The sequence below is a fragment of the Pelophylax lessonae genome (genome assembly GCF_965119305.1).
Source record: "Pelophylax lessonae genome assembly, chromosome: 2".
NCBI classification, from domain to species: Eukaryota; Metazoa; Chordata; class Amphibia; order Anura; family Ranidae; genus Pelophylax; species Pelophylax lessonae.
The window spans coordinates 694,587,513-694,607,829 of record NC_138769.1 but is presented as its reverse complement, the minus strand read 5'-3'; the positions used below and the strand labels follow the sequence as shown (position 1 = coordinate 694,607,829).

General features: G+C 45.8%; 1 protein-coding gene across 1 annotated transcript in view; it reads left to right on the top strand.

Moving 5' to 3' along the window:
- The window catches only part of TMEM135 (transmembrane protein 135), a 612,430-nt gene that overhangs the window by 101,357 nt on the left and 490,756 nt on the right, over positions 1-20,317 (top strand). Inside the window, exon 3 of the mRNA XM_082245904.1 lies at positions 16,323-16,415. Within this exon, the coding sequence (XP_082102030.1) occupies positions 16,323-16,415 (93 nt within the window). The remainder of the gene's footprint in view (positions 1-16,322; positions 16,416-20,317) is intronic.

Below are 20,317 nucleotides of genomic sequence, written 5' to 3'. Positions count from 1 at the left end.
CACATTTAAAAGTGCCTCAAATGACACTTGCTGAAAGCATAAAATCATGCATATGACCAGGAACCGTCATAGAGGGTTCCAATTGCATTCCACGCTCCAACCAGCCGCAAACCGGAAGTGATGTCGTACTGGACCCACAGGAACACAGACAGCAGCTGCAGTAAAGCAGCCAAAGAGCTAGGCTAGCTTGTGCACTAGGGCTTAGAGCAGGCCGGTTGGATGGGATGGAAGCTGGACCTTCTACACCAGTTTAGGGATCACTGGCCTCCTGAGTTCAGGATGAGCAGTGTTTATACAGTTGGATTACACTGCCTCCCCCCTTGTAGTGTTTCCATCCCGGGGTTCCTCCTGTCTCCTCCATTCGGTTGAATGGTCTGTAGGGTCACGTGGATATCGGTGTACCTTCTCCAATTGGTTGTTTGATCCCATTACCTGTGTCATCTGGTAAGCAGACTTGCATGCGGTGGTGGATTGGTGCACAGGCTGTGGAGGACATTATATCACGTGTGTCTGTTATGCGTTCAAGAACTATTATTTATTATTTCCACTTATTCAACTTATTCATTACTCACAATTTGGGACTTTTTTTAGCCACATTATATGTGGTTGTTTTAATATTATTATAATTTTTTCTTTTTAGTTAGAATTTTTTCTCCTGTTTTTTTTTTTTAGATCTACAATCAACTGCCAGACTGGACGAGGGGCTGGATAATCTAGATCTGGCCAGCGAGCGCGCGCAGACCTTAGCTCCCTGCTAGGTTTGCCGCGACATAGCCCCACCAGACAGGGGCTGGCCTGCAAGTTAAACGCCTCGTGAGGTCGCATACGACCGGGTCTCGGCCCGAGTTGCAGCATTCCTCCTGGCCAACAGCCCCCCCATTTCTATGGAGAGGAGGTTCTGTCTGGAGCGGTGTCTGCTTGGTTCCTGATATGGTACGTGACTGTCCCCCCTCTCCCCCTGGAGGGTTTTGGGGTAGACGTCGGCCCCTCCATAGAACAGTTGGACCCCTGGGTTCCACTAGGCACCCCCCTCACCGGTCTGGTGGTCCCTGGTCTGGTGGTCCCTGTGGGCCATATCGCCCCCCATCTGCACCCCCCCTCTCCCTCCTCTCGCGAAGCTGGGGCTGTGGGGTGGCCTGGTCCACCACCTGCAGTGGGGACAGGGTGCTGTGCTGGCGATGGGGGGTGGGGGTTGCGCTGCCGGCAATCGGATGTGGATGGGGGCCCCTTCCAGGGGCCCCCCTTTTCTGCCTGTCCCGTTTTCTGAGGCCTAGGGATCCCTCCTGGGTCCCAGGGAGCCTTGTGGGGTCGTTATTTTGCTGTAGCCTGTGTGCATAATGCACGGCAGCCATGTTTGTGTAGTCCGGCAGGCCATTTTGCGGTGGTTTGTCATTGAAAATAGTAGCGGCCATGACAGTGGAGCCCTGTGGGTGGCGATTTTGGCAGTGGGAGCTCCTCCTCATCCCCTGGTGCTGACTTAACTTCATGATCACTGCACGTGGAGTGCAGATTATCCTGGTGGCTGCAGGTGGGGTCCTCTCCCTCTGCTGAGAATCGATTAGGTGCTCTGTTACTGGCGACCAAGTGGTGCTGCCGGAGCGCTGGGGGTGTCCCTTAGCAGTGTTTTTATTCCTTTTCTTGTGGGGTCCCCCTACTGACTCATGGAGTCTTTGGAGCACATTTCCCCACCTGATTCCCTCTGAGGCTGCGGGGCCCTCTGGGTCCCAACCATCCATCGATGCACTGATGACGGTTTTGGAGTCCTTTGTGTCCCGGGTGGAGGTGGTTTTTGGTCGACGGGCTAGCAAAAAGCGCCCCCTACCTTCCCCTGCCTAATCCTGAATCTGATTCGGCTGCCGTGGACGTGGGTCACTCTGCTGGGTCTGCGACCATGCTCCCTGAGTTTTCAGATAGTGATAATTCCTCCACTTACACAACTGCGCACGAAAAGGCGCTGGTGGATGCACTGATTGTATCTGTGCTTGAGACCTTAAAAATGGAGGACGCAACTGAAGCTGCAATGAAGGCGTCTGTTCCCTTTGTCAGTCCCTGTCTATTTTGACAGATTTGTGGTCCCTAAGCGATTTCTTATGTGGTACCCCTATGAGGAGTCCCTTCTGAAAAAGTGGACTGTTCCACTGGTGGTGGACTCTCCGGTCTCCAGATCGTACAAAGCAACCATGATTCTGGTTGAAGAGCCCCTGGCCTTTAAGGACCCGGCTGACAGGAAAGCGGAGGCTGTGGCCCGCAATATGTACACCCTGGCTGGTTCGGCACTGAGGCCGGTGTTTACCATTGCACTGGTGTCGCAAACTCTGACCGGGTGGGCTAAGCTTTTACGCCATGACCTGGAGGGGGAGCAGCTCCCCCCTGCCTTTGCTGAGCTGGTGGACCAGTTGGTCCAGGGGCTGCAGTTTATCTGTGATTCCTCTTTGGATGCGGCTCCCCTAGTCGCTAGGCTCTCTGTTTCAGCAGTGGTCCTTCTGCGTATTTAATGGCTCAAATGCATTGTAAGAAGTTTTTTCGTCCCTCAGGAGCGACTGACAAGGGATCAAAGATGTTCAAGGCCTCCTCTGGTGGATCCGAGCAAACTTGGTCTGGCAAGTAGAGAGCGGGCTTATCCTGACCCGCGGACAAGGCTCCTTCAGCATGAAGGTGCGCCCTTACCCATATCGGGGGTGGGGGGACATCTTCACTGGTTTCCAGACCTGTGGACTTCCCTGGTCGAAGACAAGTGGGTCCACTAAGTCATACGGTCCTGCTACAAGATCGAGTTTCGCTCTTACCCCCTGGCAGGGTTCTTTTGTTCCAACTTGCGCCTGTTCCCATATTGGTTACAGGGTCTGTTTGGGGCGGTACAAGACCTGTTACTTCAAGGGGTGATTGTCCCGGTTCGGAACTTTTTCACGCTTTTTACTCAAACCATTTACAGTTCCCAGGAATGAAGGCAAGGTACATCCTGGACCTCAAGGCGCTAAACTGCTTTGTGCGGGGGCAGAAGTTCAGAATGGAGTCCATTCGCATAGTGGTCGCATCCCTGCATTAGGGGGATTTTCTTGCCTCTATCCACATCAAGGATGCTTACCTTCACATTCCAATATGTGCCCGGTCACCAGCCCTTCCTCCGCTTTGCCATGGGACAGGAGCATTATCAGTTTGTGGCGTTACCCTTTGGTTAAGCCTCTGCTCCTTGGGTCTTCACAAAAGTGTTAGCCCCGGTGCTAGCATTGTTACGCCAACGGGGGATCGAGGTACTGGGCAACTTGGACAGCCTCCTTCTGCGAGCGCAGTCTCCTACTGGTGGTTAAGATGATCAGGAGCTGTGTCTGTCAATGAACAAAATAGAAAATTGGATTTTTGACTTACCGTAAAATTCATTTCTCTGATGTTCATTGACGGACACAGCACCCACCCCTCTGTGGAGTTGTAATTCCTCTGACGCTGCTTGTAACAAAACTGAGTACCTATAGCAGATATAGGAAGTATACCCCCTGGAACTGCCCATATGCGTAGCCAAACTTTTTTTCTGCCTAGTGTCCTACTTCTGTAGGGGGCAGTATAACCCAATGGTTAAGAAGATCAGGAGCTGTGTGCGTCAATGAACATCAGAGAAATGGATTTTACCTTAAGTCAAAAATCCCATATTTTTCTTTCTGCTATAAAACATACCCAATAAATAGAAAAATCAAAAAAAATCAAATGTTTTCATCAGTTTAGACCAATATGTATTCTGCCACAGCTTTTTGGTTAAAAAAATCACAATAAGTGTATATTGATTGGTTTGCGCAAAAAATATTGCATCTACAAACTAGGGGTTAGATGTATGTCATTTTTATTTATTTATTTATTTTACTAGTAATGGCAGCGATCCACGATTTTTAGCAGCACTGCGACATTGCAGCAGACAGATCAGACACCTAACTGACACTTTTAAGGAGACCAGTGACATTACTACAGTAATCCAGTGCTAAAAATATGCACTGTTACTGTACGAATGACACTGGCAGGGAAGGGGTTAACACCAGGGGCAATCAAAGGGTTGTGTGTGTACCTTGGGAGTGCTTTTGAACTGTATGGGGGATCGACTCACTGGATGAACACAGAGTCCTGTGTTCCTAAATAGGAGGATCACAGGATCCCTGTGTTCATCTCTGACATAACAGCGGTCTGCCTTGTTTACATAGGCAGTCCGCCGTTCTGTCTCCCTGGGGTGCGATCCCCTCTGGCCAATCAGCGTGTGTGCGCGTCCGCCCGCCCCCACTATCACACGAAGCGACATACAGGTATGTTTCGCGTAATGGAGCTGACCTGCCACTGTAAAACTGCGGCGGCTGGTCGGAAAGTGGTTAATATTACCTATGTGTTTACATCTTTTTCATGTTTGAATTTAGACATATTTTCTAAATGCTCTACCGTGAAGTTACACTCTGCAGAGCTCAGTGAGGAGACCTCTGAGAGCTGATTGGAGAGAAGGGACACACCTCCGCACATAGGAACAAAGCTGAGGCTGTCAATCAGCTCGAAATCCCCCCTCTCACCTTTTTTTCTATTGGTGTCAGGAAAACTTGTCAGAAGTGATAGCAGAGGAACAAAGCAGCAGACAGAAATTACACTTGGTGCTCTGGATTGAGACAAGTACACACTATAGAAGGGATATGGTTTGTTCATATTTCATGTCTGATGTTTACAACCACTTTATTTGAGAAGTTTTCAGTAGGGTAGAGATCCATAATGTGGCGTCCTGTTTATATATCAGTACCTATTAGAATACAGAAGAGGTGGCTCAGGAAGGGATTGGACAGCCTCACCAGCGCAGATTAATAGCAATCCCTTAGCAAAGTATTTTTTATTATTGTGCTGATTTATTGCTTTTTATCTCTGCTCAATATTTACACTGTGCAATCAACGAGAGTCGGCACTTTCATAAACTTCCACCATTTCCTTTGTGCTGAATATTCCAGTCCAGAGGATGTAAAAGTTTGAAGTGCACAGTGATTGTCTTTGGTCCAAGAGGTACAGAGACTTGTTTACAGAGGTTAGTGGATACAAAGGACCATTGTTTCAGGAGAAGTGACCTGAATCCCTGGTCAACCCTATGAAAATCAATGTTGCATATGGTTTGTAACCCATTTTTCACCAAACACGTTTCACGTCAATTTTGATTTATGGGCATGTCTTATGATTTCAGAGCGTCCAGGTGGTGTAGCAATTTCTTTTATTTTTTTTTACTTGTGTGCTTCTAGATGTAATTGACCATTTCTGTCTTTTAATATTCCCTGCTACTATTCTACAGAGGCACATATTAGATACAGTTTTGGTTGGAGACCAGTTTACCTACCAATATGTGCTTGGCCTTTGGGAGGAAAGCCATAAAAACATAGGAAGAATGTCTTGATGCATAGGCCAAGTCTGTGCTGAGAATTAAACCGGGATTTCGTAGGTGCCAGGATACTGTGGGGGAGATTTATTAAAGCGTTGTAAACCCTAGGAAAAAAAAAAGCTGCAAGACAAAGGCATAATGGGCTAGTATGCATCGCATACTAGCCCATTATGTGTAACTTACCTTAGAACGAAGCCCCCACACGGACCCCCGGACATCGCTGCGGGCGCTGCCATGATCCCTCGCCGTCTCTTCCGGGTTCGGCGGGTTCGGCGGCTCCGGCGCGGTGATTGGCCGGAAGAGACGGCTCCGGCGCGATGATTGGCCGGAGCCGCGATGACGCAGTGATTTTCCGGCAAGGTCCCGGCAAATTAATTGAATGTCCCCCCGGACCTTCAGAGCGCATGCTCCGCTCGCGAGAGCGGCTGCATGCACTGTAAATCTCTCCTAAACCATGCCGGTTTAGGAGATATTATTTGTACCTACAGGTAAGCCTTATTATAGGCTTACCTGTAGGTAAAAGTGTCAAAAAGCGGGATACTACCGCTTTAAAGCGGATTTCCGGCCTCAGGGGTCAATTTTAGCTAAAAATACCCCCGGGACAGTCAGGGCTAGTACATTCCATAATGGATAGCCTCTGAACTGTCCCAGGTCGCACTTACCTGAAAGAAGAAATACTTACCTTGAAAATTTCTTCTCCAGCGCTGCCATCTCAGGTGTGGGCAGCTGAAGCCGCAGCGACCCTCTTCGTGTCCTCTTTGTGACGTCGGAGTCCCACAATGCACTGCACCGGCCCCGCTCGTCACTTCCGGTGCAGCCGTGGCATCCCTGCACAGCTTCTGGGCATGCCCAGAAGCTGTTTAGCAGTGAATACCGCGCCTGCACCGGTAGTGACGAGCGGGGTCGGTGCAGGCGCATTGATTCCTGGGAGCGATGACGTTCAGCTCCCAGGAATCATTGCAAACTGGAAGAGACGGCGCGGGCCGCGGCCACAGAGGGAGGAAGTGGAAGGAAGGTGAGTATATTTTCTTCTATAATAAGGTAAGTGACCAAAAAAAAAATCACCATTATCCATTTCTTTTTCAGGTTCCCCTTAGCAAGCGGATGGCCCAAAATCGATTTTGAGGCCGGAACTCCGCTTTAAAACTGTAGAATGCAGAATCTGGTGCAGCTCTGCAAAGAAACCAATCAACTTCCAGGGGTTTTTTTTTTTTTTTTTTTTGTCTAAGCTCAATAAAACAAGCTGAAGTTAGAAGCTACAAGCATAAAAACTACACCGACCTAAATCGATGGGTCGGCGCTCACTGCAGCAAAAAACATGAATAGAGGTACCATACATATGATCATACAATTAAAATAAATCAATAAATAGATCTCAAATCCAAAACCTGTCCATGGATGTGTAACCCCGATGTTAATCGTCCAGGATGGGTTGAGATGCAATAATCTCTGGTAAAAAAGATGAAAGGAGTCCAAGGGACATGTGGGTGCAAAGACCGGCAGCTCCTAGATGAGGTAAGGGATCCCTCCAAACATGTGAATAAAGAGAAGACAAGGGCGCCAGGTCAGGAGTAAGGAATGTTCAAAGCAAAATTTATTCATAAGCACTTACATTAAAACAGGCCAACGTCAGCATGATGACAACCCAAGGAATGAATCCCCAAGCGTGGTGGACTGGAGGGTGACGTGAAAAACCAGCACCGAATGTGCTGCTGAGGACCAGGAACGGGGATGTGATGGTGCAAAGCAATGTCCGACCGCGCCTCCCCCAGGGCATCAGTGGCACGATGCCGAAAGCCAATGATGACGTCACTAAACACTGCCAGTTCCTCCACGGAAACCGGCAGAGGACAAGCAGTGGAGAGGGTGGGCCGCAACATAGTTTCCGAGGATCCACCTCCTTTGTCAGGCAAGTTAGAAGCTTATTGGCTACCATGCACAACTGCACCAGATTCTGCACTCTCCCATTTTAGTAAAACAACCCCAATGTTACAGTGACTAAGTGGTCAGCACTTCCGGCCTGAAGTTTAGATGTTCTCCCTGTGTCTGCGTGAGTTTCCTCCGGATACACCGCTTTCCTCTCACACTCCGAAGACATGCTAGTGGGTTAGTTGGCTCCTGTCTACATGGGCCCTAGTATGTGTGTGTATAAATGTGAGTTAGGCACCTTAAATTGTAAGCTCCTTAAGGGCAGGGACTGGAGTGAATGTACAATATACTGTATATGTAAACCGCTGCATAAATTCACAGTGCTATATAAGTAGTTGTAATAAAAAAAATTGCTATAGTACTACCAGACGTATCATTTCAGATACATCTGTAATGATTGCTGGTTGATCATCCTGTCATAAGCTGCATGAGAAGGTTATCCACAGGAGTGGAGTTTATTGCTTTTTGCTTTCTTTTTTGCTTTTTGTCAAATTACTGTTTTCTATGGCAGTGTTTCTCAACCTTTTTTCTGTCAGGGCACCCTTTAGAATTTTGCACAATCTCGAGGCACCCCATTCTAAAATGTAAAAACCTAAATTAATAGTTTTAGAAATTGCAGCAGCATGCTCACACATAGGACACCCAACATTAGAGACTATTTAATTCTTAAAAATGCGACGTACCTTTGCACATTGGTACTGAATAGCATTCCAGCTTTTATCTTCTACCCCAGTTTCTCTCGCTCAATCTGCTAACGTGACCCCAATGTTGACAAAGAGGGGCAGGGTAAGGGGCAAACAAGGATGTTCTCAGGCGCCTGCCATCCTTCTGATCAACCTATGCTATCATCAGATTTTGGGACACTAGCAGCTGGCCAACACAATTCCCAAACTTGTAATGCTACACATTGAAACACTTTGGCTTTGTGTAACAAAAAAGGCAACCTTGATCCACCCTCTGGTTTGTTGACAAGTTTTGGGCAATATTTAGGCATTTTGCCAAGGCAAAAGGCTGATCTATGGTATAACATCTATGCTGCTCTCCTATTATGCATGTACAGGTTCATAGAACACTTGTTTGCAAATTTATGCGACCATGATTTTTTTTTTTTGCTCCAAACCCCTTGCTTTCCCTCCCTCGTCCAAATTGTTGTCTATTCCAGTGTTTCTCAACCTTTTTTCAGTCAAGGCACCCTTTAAAAATTATAGACAGTCTCATGGCACCTAAATCTAAAATGTAAAAACTATTCTAATAGTTTTACATAATGCAGTAACATCCACAAGCCCAAATAGGGCACCCAACATTAGAGGTGATTTATTCTTCCAAAGCAAATATACTTTTGCAAACTGGTACTGACTAGTATTCCAATGTTTCTCCATCAGTCAGCTAATGTGACCCTACCACTGATGAAGAGGGGCAGGGAAGGGTCAAACAAGGATGCTATGCAGGCTACTGACGTCCTCCTTATCAACTGATACCATTGGTCGTTAGAACGCCGGCAGCTAGAAAGTTGTGCAATGAAAACCTATGGCTTTGTGTAACTTAAAGGCAGCCTTCGTCCACACACGGGCTTGTATACAATTTTTGAGCAATTTTTAGGCACCCTTGAAGAAACCCGCGGAGCCGTGTGCCAGGTTCTCGCGCTCGCCCTCCTCTGACCGTCGCCGCTGCTGACCGGATCTCCCGCCTCTCATGGAGTATTGGATTGGGGACATGTTTGGGCTCCTTGTGCATTGCGGTCCCCTGCTGATAATAGTGATCACGAGACTACCCAGTACGAGATGCCAGTCTCCTATGTGGATTCGCTGATGATTTACCTATGATACAATGCCTACACTCATTTGAGTTCCGGTAAGCCTTCTGTGAGCTTATTGCATGCAGCACTTGGCGTGGATGAAGGCACATTGAGTCGGTGGTGGATTTCTTTTCTACATGCAGCTCCTCTTACCTGTTTTGCTGTTTTTGTTTTGGGACCATAGGCGGCTCTCTAATTAGGCAAATTAGGCGGTTGCCTAAGGCCTCACACCTACAGGGGCCTCGTGGCCAGTGGCGGAGCGACAACATTTAGAAGGGCGCAGTCAGGGAAATCTCCCAAGTAAAAGATTGCTTTAAATCCTCGGATATAAAAGTTGCAGCAGTGTGCTGCAGTCCCTTCACTGCGGCTGCCAGGTGTCTGTCGTCCGTTGACACTTACCCTGCCTTCTCTGCCTGGGGATTGGCCGTCTGATCATGTAATCCTAAGATGTGGAGGAATCGGTGAGCGTGTACCTGCATCAGTAGGAAGTGACTGCCCGGTCAGCTCACTCTGCTATCATCGGTTGTTGCTTGGGGAGGAGAGCTCTGCCCTGGCCCGGGAACATAAAGGTAACCAGGCCCCGACTTGTCACTCTGCAGGCTGGTCATAGATTTGCGGTGTCTACTATGCGAAGGGGGTGAGGAGCCCCAGGGAAGTTGGAAGAGTCTTAGAATGATTGGTGGAGGAGGAGGAGAAGAAGAAGGCCCTGGGTGGCTGCGGGAGGAGAGGGTGGCTGGAAGAGAAGGAGAGGGTCCCTGGGTGGCTAGGGGAAAAGGAAGATGGCCCCTGGGTGGCTGGGGGAAAAGGAGATGGCCCCTGGGTGGCTGAGGGAGAAGGAGAGGGCCCTTGGGTGGCTGGAGGAGAAGGATAGAGCCCCTGGGTGGCTGGGGGAGATGGCCCCTGGGTGTCTGGGGGAGAAGGTGAGGGTCCCTGGGTGGCAGAGGGAGAAGGTGAGGGCCCCTAGGTGGCAGGGGGAGAAGGAGAGGGCCCCTAGGTGGCTCGGGGAGGAGAGGGCCCTGGGTGGCTGGAGGAGAAGGAGAGGGCCCCTGGGTGGCTGGAGGAGGAGAAGGAGAGGGACCCTGGGTGGCTGGAGGAGGAGAAGGAGAGGGACCCTGGGTGGCTGGAGGAGGAGAATGAGAGGGACCCTGGGTGGCTGGAGGAGGAGAAGGAGAGGGCCCCTGGGTGGCTGGAGAAGAAGGAGAGGGCCCCTGGGTGGCTGGAGGAGAAGGAGAGGGCCCCTGGGTGGCTGGAGGAGAAGGAGAGGGCCCCTGGGTGGCTGGAGAAGAAGGAGAGGGCCCCTGGTGGCTGGCGGAGAAGGAGAGGGCCCCTGGGTGGCTGGGGGAGGAGGAGAGGGCCCCCGTAACGCCAGAGTCAGTTGCCAGGGAAGAAAGTGGAGCTGAGCCAGTCCTGCATATCTGACATTAAAGCCAAACATGGTGGAGCTGGAGCCCTTTGCCCTACACAATGACAGCACCCGAGGTGGAAGGTGAGGGGTAGCGGGGCTGTGACATTATATAGCATATGGACTCTGTACATTATTGGTAGTTTTGGTTGGAGTTGTCCTTTAGATGTTTAACTCTGTGTTGTTTTTCCCCCCCATCTGTGAGGGACTGAGGAATGACAGTCCACTATGCTGGGACTTATAGTGCCCTAGAATGTGGAGGACTGAAGAATCCTCAGTTCCTCACAGAGGGCACTACAAGTTCCAGAATAGCAGGCTGTCATGCCTTAGTCCCCACAGAGGGCACTACAAGTCTTAGCATAGCAGGCAGTAGTTCCTCAGTCCCCTACAGAGAGCAGTACAAGTCCAAGCATAGCAGGCTTCTATTCCTCAGGGAGGAATGGCAGTGCACTATACTGGAATTTACAGTGCCCTCTGTGGGGGCTCAGGTATGGCAAACTTCTGCAGTGGGACTTGTCGTGCCCTAGACTGTGGCGGACTGAGGAAGGGGAGTGTAAGGGGGACTCTTGAAACTCTGATACAAGGGGGAGCTTTGGTGACCACAGAGTTCCCTTTTACACCAGAGTCCCCAGCTTTCCCCCTCAAATCAGGGTTCCCAGAACTCTCCTTACTTCAGAGTCTCCAGCATTCCCCCTTAAATCAGGGTTCCCAGAACTCCTCTTACATCAGAGTCTTCAGAGTTCCCTCTTACAGTGTAAGGGGGAAACTCTGGAGACTCTGATGTAAAGGGGGCTCTGTGAAACTTGATTTAAGAGGGGGACTCCAATGTAAATAGGAATTCTGTAGACTCTGATGTAAGGAGGAGATGCTGGGGGGAATCTGGTTTAAAGGAGAACTCTTATATAAGGGGGGACAGTGAACTCTGATGTAAGGAGGGACTCAGGGAATCATGACCTATAGGGAAATGCTGGGGACTGTGATGTAAGAGCAGACATATATATTTATATATATATATATATATATATATATATATATATATATATATATATACATACATACCCAATGTTTAATGATCTTTGATTAAAGAAGAATTGGTTAGAGAAAATTCTAGAAACTGTGAATTCATAGTACAAAGGTTAAGGCTCTTAATATATGCAATTTATACAGTTAATTTTTATTGCTTGAATTATTTTTCCCATTATGGGCGTGAGTGGGGCCTCATGTCCAAGTTTTGCCTTAGGCCTCACAAAGCCTAGAGCCGCCTCTGTTTGGGACTTGTATCCCACTATATATATTTTGGACTTATAGTCTAACAATCATTTACATTTTGGGTACATTTGTAATTATTTGAGTTACACCATTTATATGTCATTGGTTTATGATTTATGTTAGTATTTGTTCACATTGAAGCACATTGTTTTGATTTATCATCACACATTCAATTTAGCTCAGCTTTTTCCTATCTTTATGCCATTTAGTGTTTCCCACTACAGCTGCAGCTTTATTACACCTTATTGGTTATCTGGTAATTTTGTGCTTAGCGCGGTTATTCTATATACATACCCTTGAAGAAACCTTAAGGCACCCTGGTTGAAAAATGCTGGTTTATGACATGATTACAGTGGAAATTAAAGTGGTTCTAAAGCCTTAAAGTTTTTTTATCTTTAAGCCCTCGCTTATACCTAAGTCCGATCTCATTCCAGTGCTGTGCACGAGAGCAGCGTTTTCCGTTTTCTCCCTCCTCAAAAGGCAGATTGATAGCAGCTCCTGATGATGAGGTACTGGCAAAGCCCCACTGTCTCTGTCTATGAACACAAGCAGCGGGGCTCGGGAGTGAGCCCACACAAGTACCCCCTTAGCAAGAAGCTTCCTGGGGGGGGGGGGGGGGGTGTACACGGCAGGGGGGAGGAGCCAGGAGTGATGGTGGGAGACCTGAGAGGAGCAGAACTAGGGCTGTTCTGTGCAAAACCATTGTACAGAGCAGGTAAATAGCATGTTTTTTATTTAAAAAAAAAAAAAAGTTTTAGAATCACTTTAAATATATCTGAGCACCACAAAAACTGAAAATGCTATTTACTTCATTTGTAATATTCAAAGCAAACTCCCCCAATTTATCCATGTCTCAGTGCTTTATGTTGTTGAGGAATCACTTTGAAAAACACCCACTTAGCATCTCTAGGCACAGCCATCTTGAGTAAGGGCAGCTGATTCATATAGCATTTACTTTCTGGAATCCATCCACCCTTAGCTCAAACATGCAGGCAGGAGGGCGTGCTTAGTTGGGAAAGCCCCTCCTGCAGATGAAAGAAAATAAATGCCCATGAAGACTCCCAGGATTGTATGACATCATTGTGGTCTAGGCCTAAGCCAGAAAGCAACTGAAAATTTTTTAAAAAGTAAAGATTTTAAAAAAGTAAATATAATTTACTTTTCTATTTATTTACTGATGCTAACAACTTAAAGATTTCAAATAGTTCATGTTGATTGAGGCTCGGTTTCCACTAGTGCGGCTACGAAGTCGTGCTACTTTTAGCACGACTTTGTAGCGAAAGTAAACTGCGGCTTCAGTTAGACTTTTCCCTCATATATAGAGGGAAGTCGCGCTCAAAAGTAGTGCATGATCTACTTTTGAAGTCGCCGCAACTGAAGCCGCGGCAGTGGAAACGGGCCCCATTGAAAACAATGGCTTTTGACTTGCTGTGCGACTTGACATGTGTCAAGTCGCACCACATGTCAAGTCGCACCGCAAGTCACACTAGTGGAAACTGGGCCTGAGAGAGTGAAGTTTGTAAATGCAACATGCAGGGGGGTGGGGCCAGGCTGTTCACAAAATCCTAACAGAAGTAATGGTTTTTGGCATTTTGCTTATGTTAGCAGAGGAAGCAATGTAGAGCTCGCTGTTTTTCAGATTTAACAACCTGTTTTAGAGATACCAGTGAACAAGATAAAAAAAAAAACAGAGGCACAGGTGGAGGATCATTGACCCACACCCCTCTGACACAAACCTATAAAATTCTGTAGGTAGTCTAAATCGGTGGTCTCCAAACTGCGGTTCGGGGATAAGATGTGGCCCTTTGCTTGCCTTTATTTTGCACTTAGGCATTATTCCTCCCATTTTTGGTATAGAAGAAGTGCGCTGGATGAAGTAAAGTAAAGCTGTAACCTTAGAACCAATCGGGAAAAATACTATAAATAAAAAAGCAGGTGCGCTAAACTCATATGTGTCAACCACTCAGATTGGGGTGAAGCAATCAAGTGATATCAAAATAAATTAGTCACAAAACGAATAAAACACATCTCACAGTGAATATTGAATGATAAAACTGATACGCCTCAAAGCACCAAAAGTGAATAAACAGTATAAAATTGAGAAAAACGCACACTAATATAAAGTGGCAAAAAACTCTAAAAGTATAAATAAGATCAGGTGCATAAAGTCCAAAACAATGTCCGTGATATCATGTGATATATACAGTGACTTCCAGGGGTAAAATTCACAGCAACTTAAGGTGCAGGTGATCCCACCACAATGTCTGGACTGGCCCCTTACCAGAGGATGGAAATCTTAAGGGCGTATAGATATTAGAATCCAGATAAAGGAAAATGCCCAAGTGAGGGTATGTGCTGGAAAACACCACTCAAAAGGGAGGATGAGCCTGTTACCCAATGATAAATGGCATAGGGCTGATCACAAACTCTCCTGATGATAGATATCCTCCTTCCTGGGCAGCCTAGGTCTGGATGAATCCACTCTGGTGCCAATGAATATGTCCTCACGATTTCTCATGAAAATAATGACCGGACAATAGTGCAGTACCTTCCATACCTTTCACAGGGGATCTGCCCACAGCGAGATCTCGTTAAATGGCTTGTGATGTCACCCTCTGCACTACAAAATCTGAAGGAACCGGTTCCAATTTTCTTCCTACTTCATCCAAAACTGAAAAGGATGGAGAATATTTCCCAATATAATCACTCTGATTATACACATTCATTGGTACCAGAGTGGATTCATCCAGACCTAGGCTGCCCAGGAAGGAGGATATTTAGCATCAGGAGAGTTTGTGATCAGCCCTATGCTATTAATCATCTGGTAAGAGGCTCATCCTCCCTTTTGAGTGGTGTTTTCCAGCACATACCCTCACTTGGGCATTTTCCTTTATCTGGATTCTAATATCTATACGCCCTTAAGATTTCCATCCTCTGGTAAGGGGCCAGTCCAGACATGGTGGTGGGATCACCTGCACCTTAAGTTGCTGTGAATTGTACCCCTGGAAGTCACCGTATATATCACACTATATCACGGACATTGTTTTGGACTTTATGCACCTGATCTTATTTACACTTTTAGAGTTTTTTGCCACTTTATATTAGTGTGCGTTTTTCTAAATTTTATACTGTTTATTCACTTTTGGTCCTTTGAGGCGTATCAGTTTTATCATTCAATATTCACTGTGAGATGTGTTTTTATTAGTTTTGTGACTAATATAATTTGATATCACTTGATTGGTTCACCCCAACCTGAGTGGTTGACACATATGAGTTTTAGCGCACCTGCTTTTTTATTTATATTATTCCTCCCATTGACAGCACCGATGGGGCACTATTCATCCCATTGACACCAAAAATGGGGCACTATTCCTACCACTGACACCAAAAATGGGGCACTATTCCTCCCACTGACACCAAAAATGGGGCACTATTCCTCCCACTGACACCAAAAATGGGTCACTATTCCTCCCACTGACACCAAAAATGGGGCACTATTCCTACCACTGACACCAAAAATGGGGCACTATTCCTACCACTGACACCAAAAATGGGGCACTATTCCTACCACTGACACCAAAAATGGGGCACTATTCCTCCCACTGACACCAAAAATGGGGCACTATTCCTCCCACTGACACCAAAAATGAGGCACTATTCCTCCCACTGACACCAAAAATGGGGCACTATTCCTCCCACTGACACCAAAAATGAGGGCACTATTCCTCCCACTGACACAAAATCGGGGCACTATTCCTCCCACTAACACAAAAAATGGGGCACTATTCCTCCCACTGACACCAAAAACGGCACTATTCCTCCCACTGACATCACCAATGGGGCACTATTACTCCCACTGACACCAACAATGGGGCACTATTCCTTGCACTGGCACCACCAATGGGGCACTATTCCTCCCACTGACACCAACAAAGGGGCACTATTTCTCCCACTGACACCAATGATGGGGCACTATTCCTCCCACTGACACAAAAAATGGGGCACTATTCCTCCCACTGACACCAAAAATGGCACTATTCCTCCCACTGATATCACCAATGGGGCACTATTCCTCCCACTGACACCACCAATAGGGCACTATTCCTCCCACTGACACCAATGATGGGGCACTATTCCTCCCACTGACACCAATGATAGGGCTTATTCCACCCACTGACACCAATAATGGGGCACTATTCCTCCCACTGACACCAATGATGGGGCACTATTCTTCCCACTGACACTAATAATGGGGCACTATTCCTCCCACTGACACCAATGATGGGGCACTATTCCTCCCACTGACACCAACAATGGGGCACTATTCCTCCCACTGACACCAATGATGGGGCTCTATTTCCCCCACTGGTCACAGTCTGGCCTAGAGAAAACTGACCTTTGTTTAGAAAGTCTGGAGACCAGTGTTTCTAAACTACACAATATAAAACAGTCACTGTATGAAAGTTTGTGTAGTATCTATTCAAAGATTGTTTAATGTGCCGATATCAACTTATGACAATCTCTTTAACTGTAGCTCTCTATTACAGGAAGATTTTGGGGAAATTCTACTTCTGGACTCCAGGGTTTGGCGCGGCTTTACCTGCATCCTATGTTGCTATTCTTATTGAGCGAAAAAGCAGGTGAGTCTTCATTTATTTTAAACTTTGCTGATATAAACTGTAAAGGGGCTTTTATAAAAAAAAAGGGTGCTAACATGAACATTTCTTGTTCCCTTTAGTGACCAGTTATCTTCCAACTCTCACGTCCCTAGTGCAGAGTTGAAAATTATTTAAATACTCTTTAAAAAAAGATTTTATATATTCATGCTTACCTATCCATAGTAGTAGCTGCCCACCTATCCATAGTAGTAGCTGCCCACCTATCCATAGTAGTAGCTGCCCACCTATCCATAGTAGTAGCTGCCCACCTATCCATAGTAGTAGCTGCCCTCCTATCCATAGTAGTAGCTGCCCACCTATCCATAGTAGTAGCTGACCACCTATCCATAGTAGTAGCTGCCCTCCTATCCATAGTAGTAGCTGCCCACCTATCCATAGTAGTAGCTGCCCTCCTATCCATAGTAGTAGCTGCCCTCCTATCCATAGTAGTAGCTGCCCACCTATCCATAGTAGTAGCTGCCCTCCTATCCATAGTAGTAGCTACCCACCTATCCATAGTAGTAGCTGCCCTCCTATCCATAGTAGTAGCTGCCCACCTATCCATAGTAGTAGCTGACCACCTATCCATAGTAGTAGCTGCCCTCCTATCCATAGTAGTAGCTGCCCACCTATCCATAGTAGTAGCTGCCCTCCTATCCATAGTAGTAGCTGCCCTCCTATCCATAGTAGTAGCTGCCCACCTATCCATAGTAGTAGCTGCCCACCTATCCATAGTAGTAGCTGCCCACCTATCCATAGTAGTAGCTGCCCACCTATCCATAGTAGTAGCTGCCCTCCTATCCATAGTAGTAGCTGCCCTCCTATACATAGTAGTAACTGCCCACCTATCCATAGTAGTAGCTGCCCACCTATCCATAGTAGTAGCTGCCCTCCTATCCATAGTAGTAGCTGCCCACCTATCCATAGTAGTAGCTGCCCTCCTATCCATAGTAGTAGCTGCCCACCTATCCATAGTAGTAGCTGCCCACCTATCCATAGTAGTAGCTGCCCACCTATCCATAGTAGTAGCTGCCCACCTATCCATAGTAGTAGCTGCCATATTTTTTTGGGCTTGTTTTTTTTTTTATTCAGCTGGTAATTCAGGCAGTAACACACTGCCTGTTTTAAGATGGCTACACTCACTCCTTCACTAAATCTACAGAGAGGACATTCTAGCCAGCGCTGAACAGCAGTAATTGTCACCCTATGGAGAGGTTAATGTCAGATGGACTAGTACAGTGATGGGTGAACCTTGGCACCCCAGATCTTTTGGTAGTACATTTCCCATGATACTAAACTACACTGCAGAGTCTATGAGCATCATGGAAAATGTAGTTCCAAAACATCTGGACTAGTATATTTAGATAGGTATACATAAATGACTAATCGATTAATCCTTGTAGCTGATCCTGGTATCACCACTGCCATCTGAGGATGTATATATACATACAGTGGACAGGAGGCAGTTGAAGCTGAACTTCAGCTAACACTTTTTAAAAAAAAAAAGTTACTGACACCATTTTTTCCTTTTTGGAATAAAGGTTTTAACCCAATGAATAAAAGCTGATCACTGTAGGCACCCCTGTCATTGTTAAATGCTTTAAGGCAGGGATTCCCAAACTATGGCCCTCCAGTTGTTCAGGAACTACAATTCCCATCATGCCCAGTCATGTATGTGAATGTCAGAGTTTTACAATGCCTCATGGGATGTGTAGTTCTGCAACAGCTGGAGGGCCGTAGTTTGGGAATCCCTGCTTTTAAGGAATGGTTGCTATGAGCAAACACACTTTTCTTACATAAGCCCCACATTTGGCAATATGCGTAAACCCCAAGCATGTGTGGCGCAGCGTTTAACAAACTTGTCAATACACAATAATAAATACTTTGTATAATAATAATAAATACTTGTATTTGTATATACTTGTCAAAATCCTTTGTGTTATGATTGTATCATCATTCTTTGATCAGTATGTGCTTTGCGTTTCCTGTTAAAATTGTATTCTGTAGTGGCCGTATATGTTTATCCATGTAATTCATACACAGAGTAAATGCTAGTACGTATAGTGTACTATATTTAGGGTGCAACGTGAAAAATCATCACATTCATCCCCCCCCCCCCCCCCCCCATCCTCAAACTGCCTCACCTGTTTAAATGGATTACATAATGCTTATCTCACGGGTAATCACCCCATGTGGTGCAGATTCCCCTGCTGCCCTGCCTCCACCCCCCCCCCCCCATCCTTAACCACTTGCCTACAGTGCACTTTCACCCCCTTCCTGCCCAGACCGATTTTCAGCTTTCAGCGCTCTCACACTTTGACTGAGAATTACTCAGTCATGCAACACTGTACCCATACAAAAATTGTGTCCTTTTTTTCACACAAATAGAGCTTTCTTTTGATGGTATTTGATCAATACTGGGTTTTTTATTTTTTGTGCTATAAGTAAAAAAAGACTGAAAATATTGTGAAAAAACGCATTTTTCTTTGTTTCTGTCATAAAAATTGGGCAAATTAGCAATTTTTTTTCACAAATTTTGGCCAAAATTTATACTGCTACTTATCTTTGGTAAAAATAACCCAAGTAAGTGTATATTATTTGGTCTTTGTGAAAGTTATAGAGTCCACAAGCTATGGTGCGAATCATTGAAAATTGATCACACTTGATCACACTTGATGCACTGAAGGCCTATCTCATTTCTTGAGACACTAAAAAGTCAGGAAAGTACAAATACCCCACAAATGACCCCTTTTTGGAAAGTAGACATTCCAAGGTATTTAATAAGGGGCATGGTGAGTTTTTTGAAGTTGTAATTTTTTCCCACAATGCTTTGCAAAATGAAGATTTTTTTTTTTTTTTTTTTTTACAAATTGCCGTATTAACAGGTTATTTCTCTCACACAGCATATGTATACTTGCAACTACACCCCAAAACACATTCTACTACTCCTCCTGAGTATGGAGATACCACATGTGTGAGACTTTTTCACAGCCTGGCCACATACAGAGGCCTAACATCCAAGTAGCCCCGTCCGGCATTCTAGGAGCACAAATTACACATATAATTTCCTGACAACCTATCGCACTTTTGAAGGCCCTGGAGCACCAGGACAATGGAAACCCCCATAAAATGACCCCATTTTGGAAAGCAAACAGCCCAACGTATAATTTTTGAGGCATAATGAGTCTTTTGAATATGTCATTTTTTTCCACAAGTTTTTGGAAAATGTGGAAAGAAAATGAAAACACATTTTTTTTACACAAAGCTGTCCATTTATGCAATATTTCTAACACATAGCATGTACATAGCAAAAATTGCACCCCAAAATACATTCTGCTATTCCTCCTGAGTATGGCGATACCACATGTGTAACACTTTTTCACAGCCTGGCCACATACTTAGGCCTAACATCCAAGTAGCGCTTTACACAAAGTTGTCCATTTATCCACTTTAAGACTGGGCCTATTTTTGACACTTGGTGTTTACAAGCTAAAATCATTTTTTTTGCTAGAAAACTACTTTGAACCCCCAAACATTATATATTTTTTTTAGCAGAGACCCTAGAGAATAAAATGGAGATCGTTGCAATATTTTTTATCACACCATATTTGCGCAGCAGTCTTCCAAATGCGATTTTTTTTTAAAAAAATTCACTTTTTTGAACTAAAAAATAAGAAAACAGTAAATTTAGCCCAATTTTTCCATAATGTGAAAGATAATGTTACGCCGAGTAATTAGATACCCAACATGTCATGCTTCAAAATTGCGCATGCTCACAGAATGGCGCCAAACATTGGTGCTTAAAAATCCCCATAGGCAACATTTTAAAAATTTCTGCAGGTTACTAGCTTAGAGTTACAGAGGAGGTCTATGGCTCAAATTAT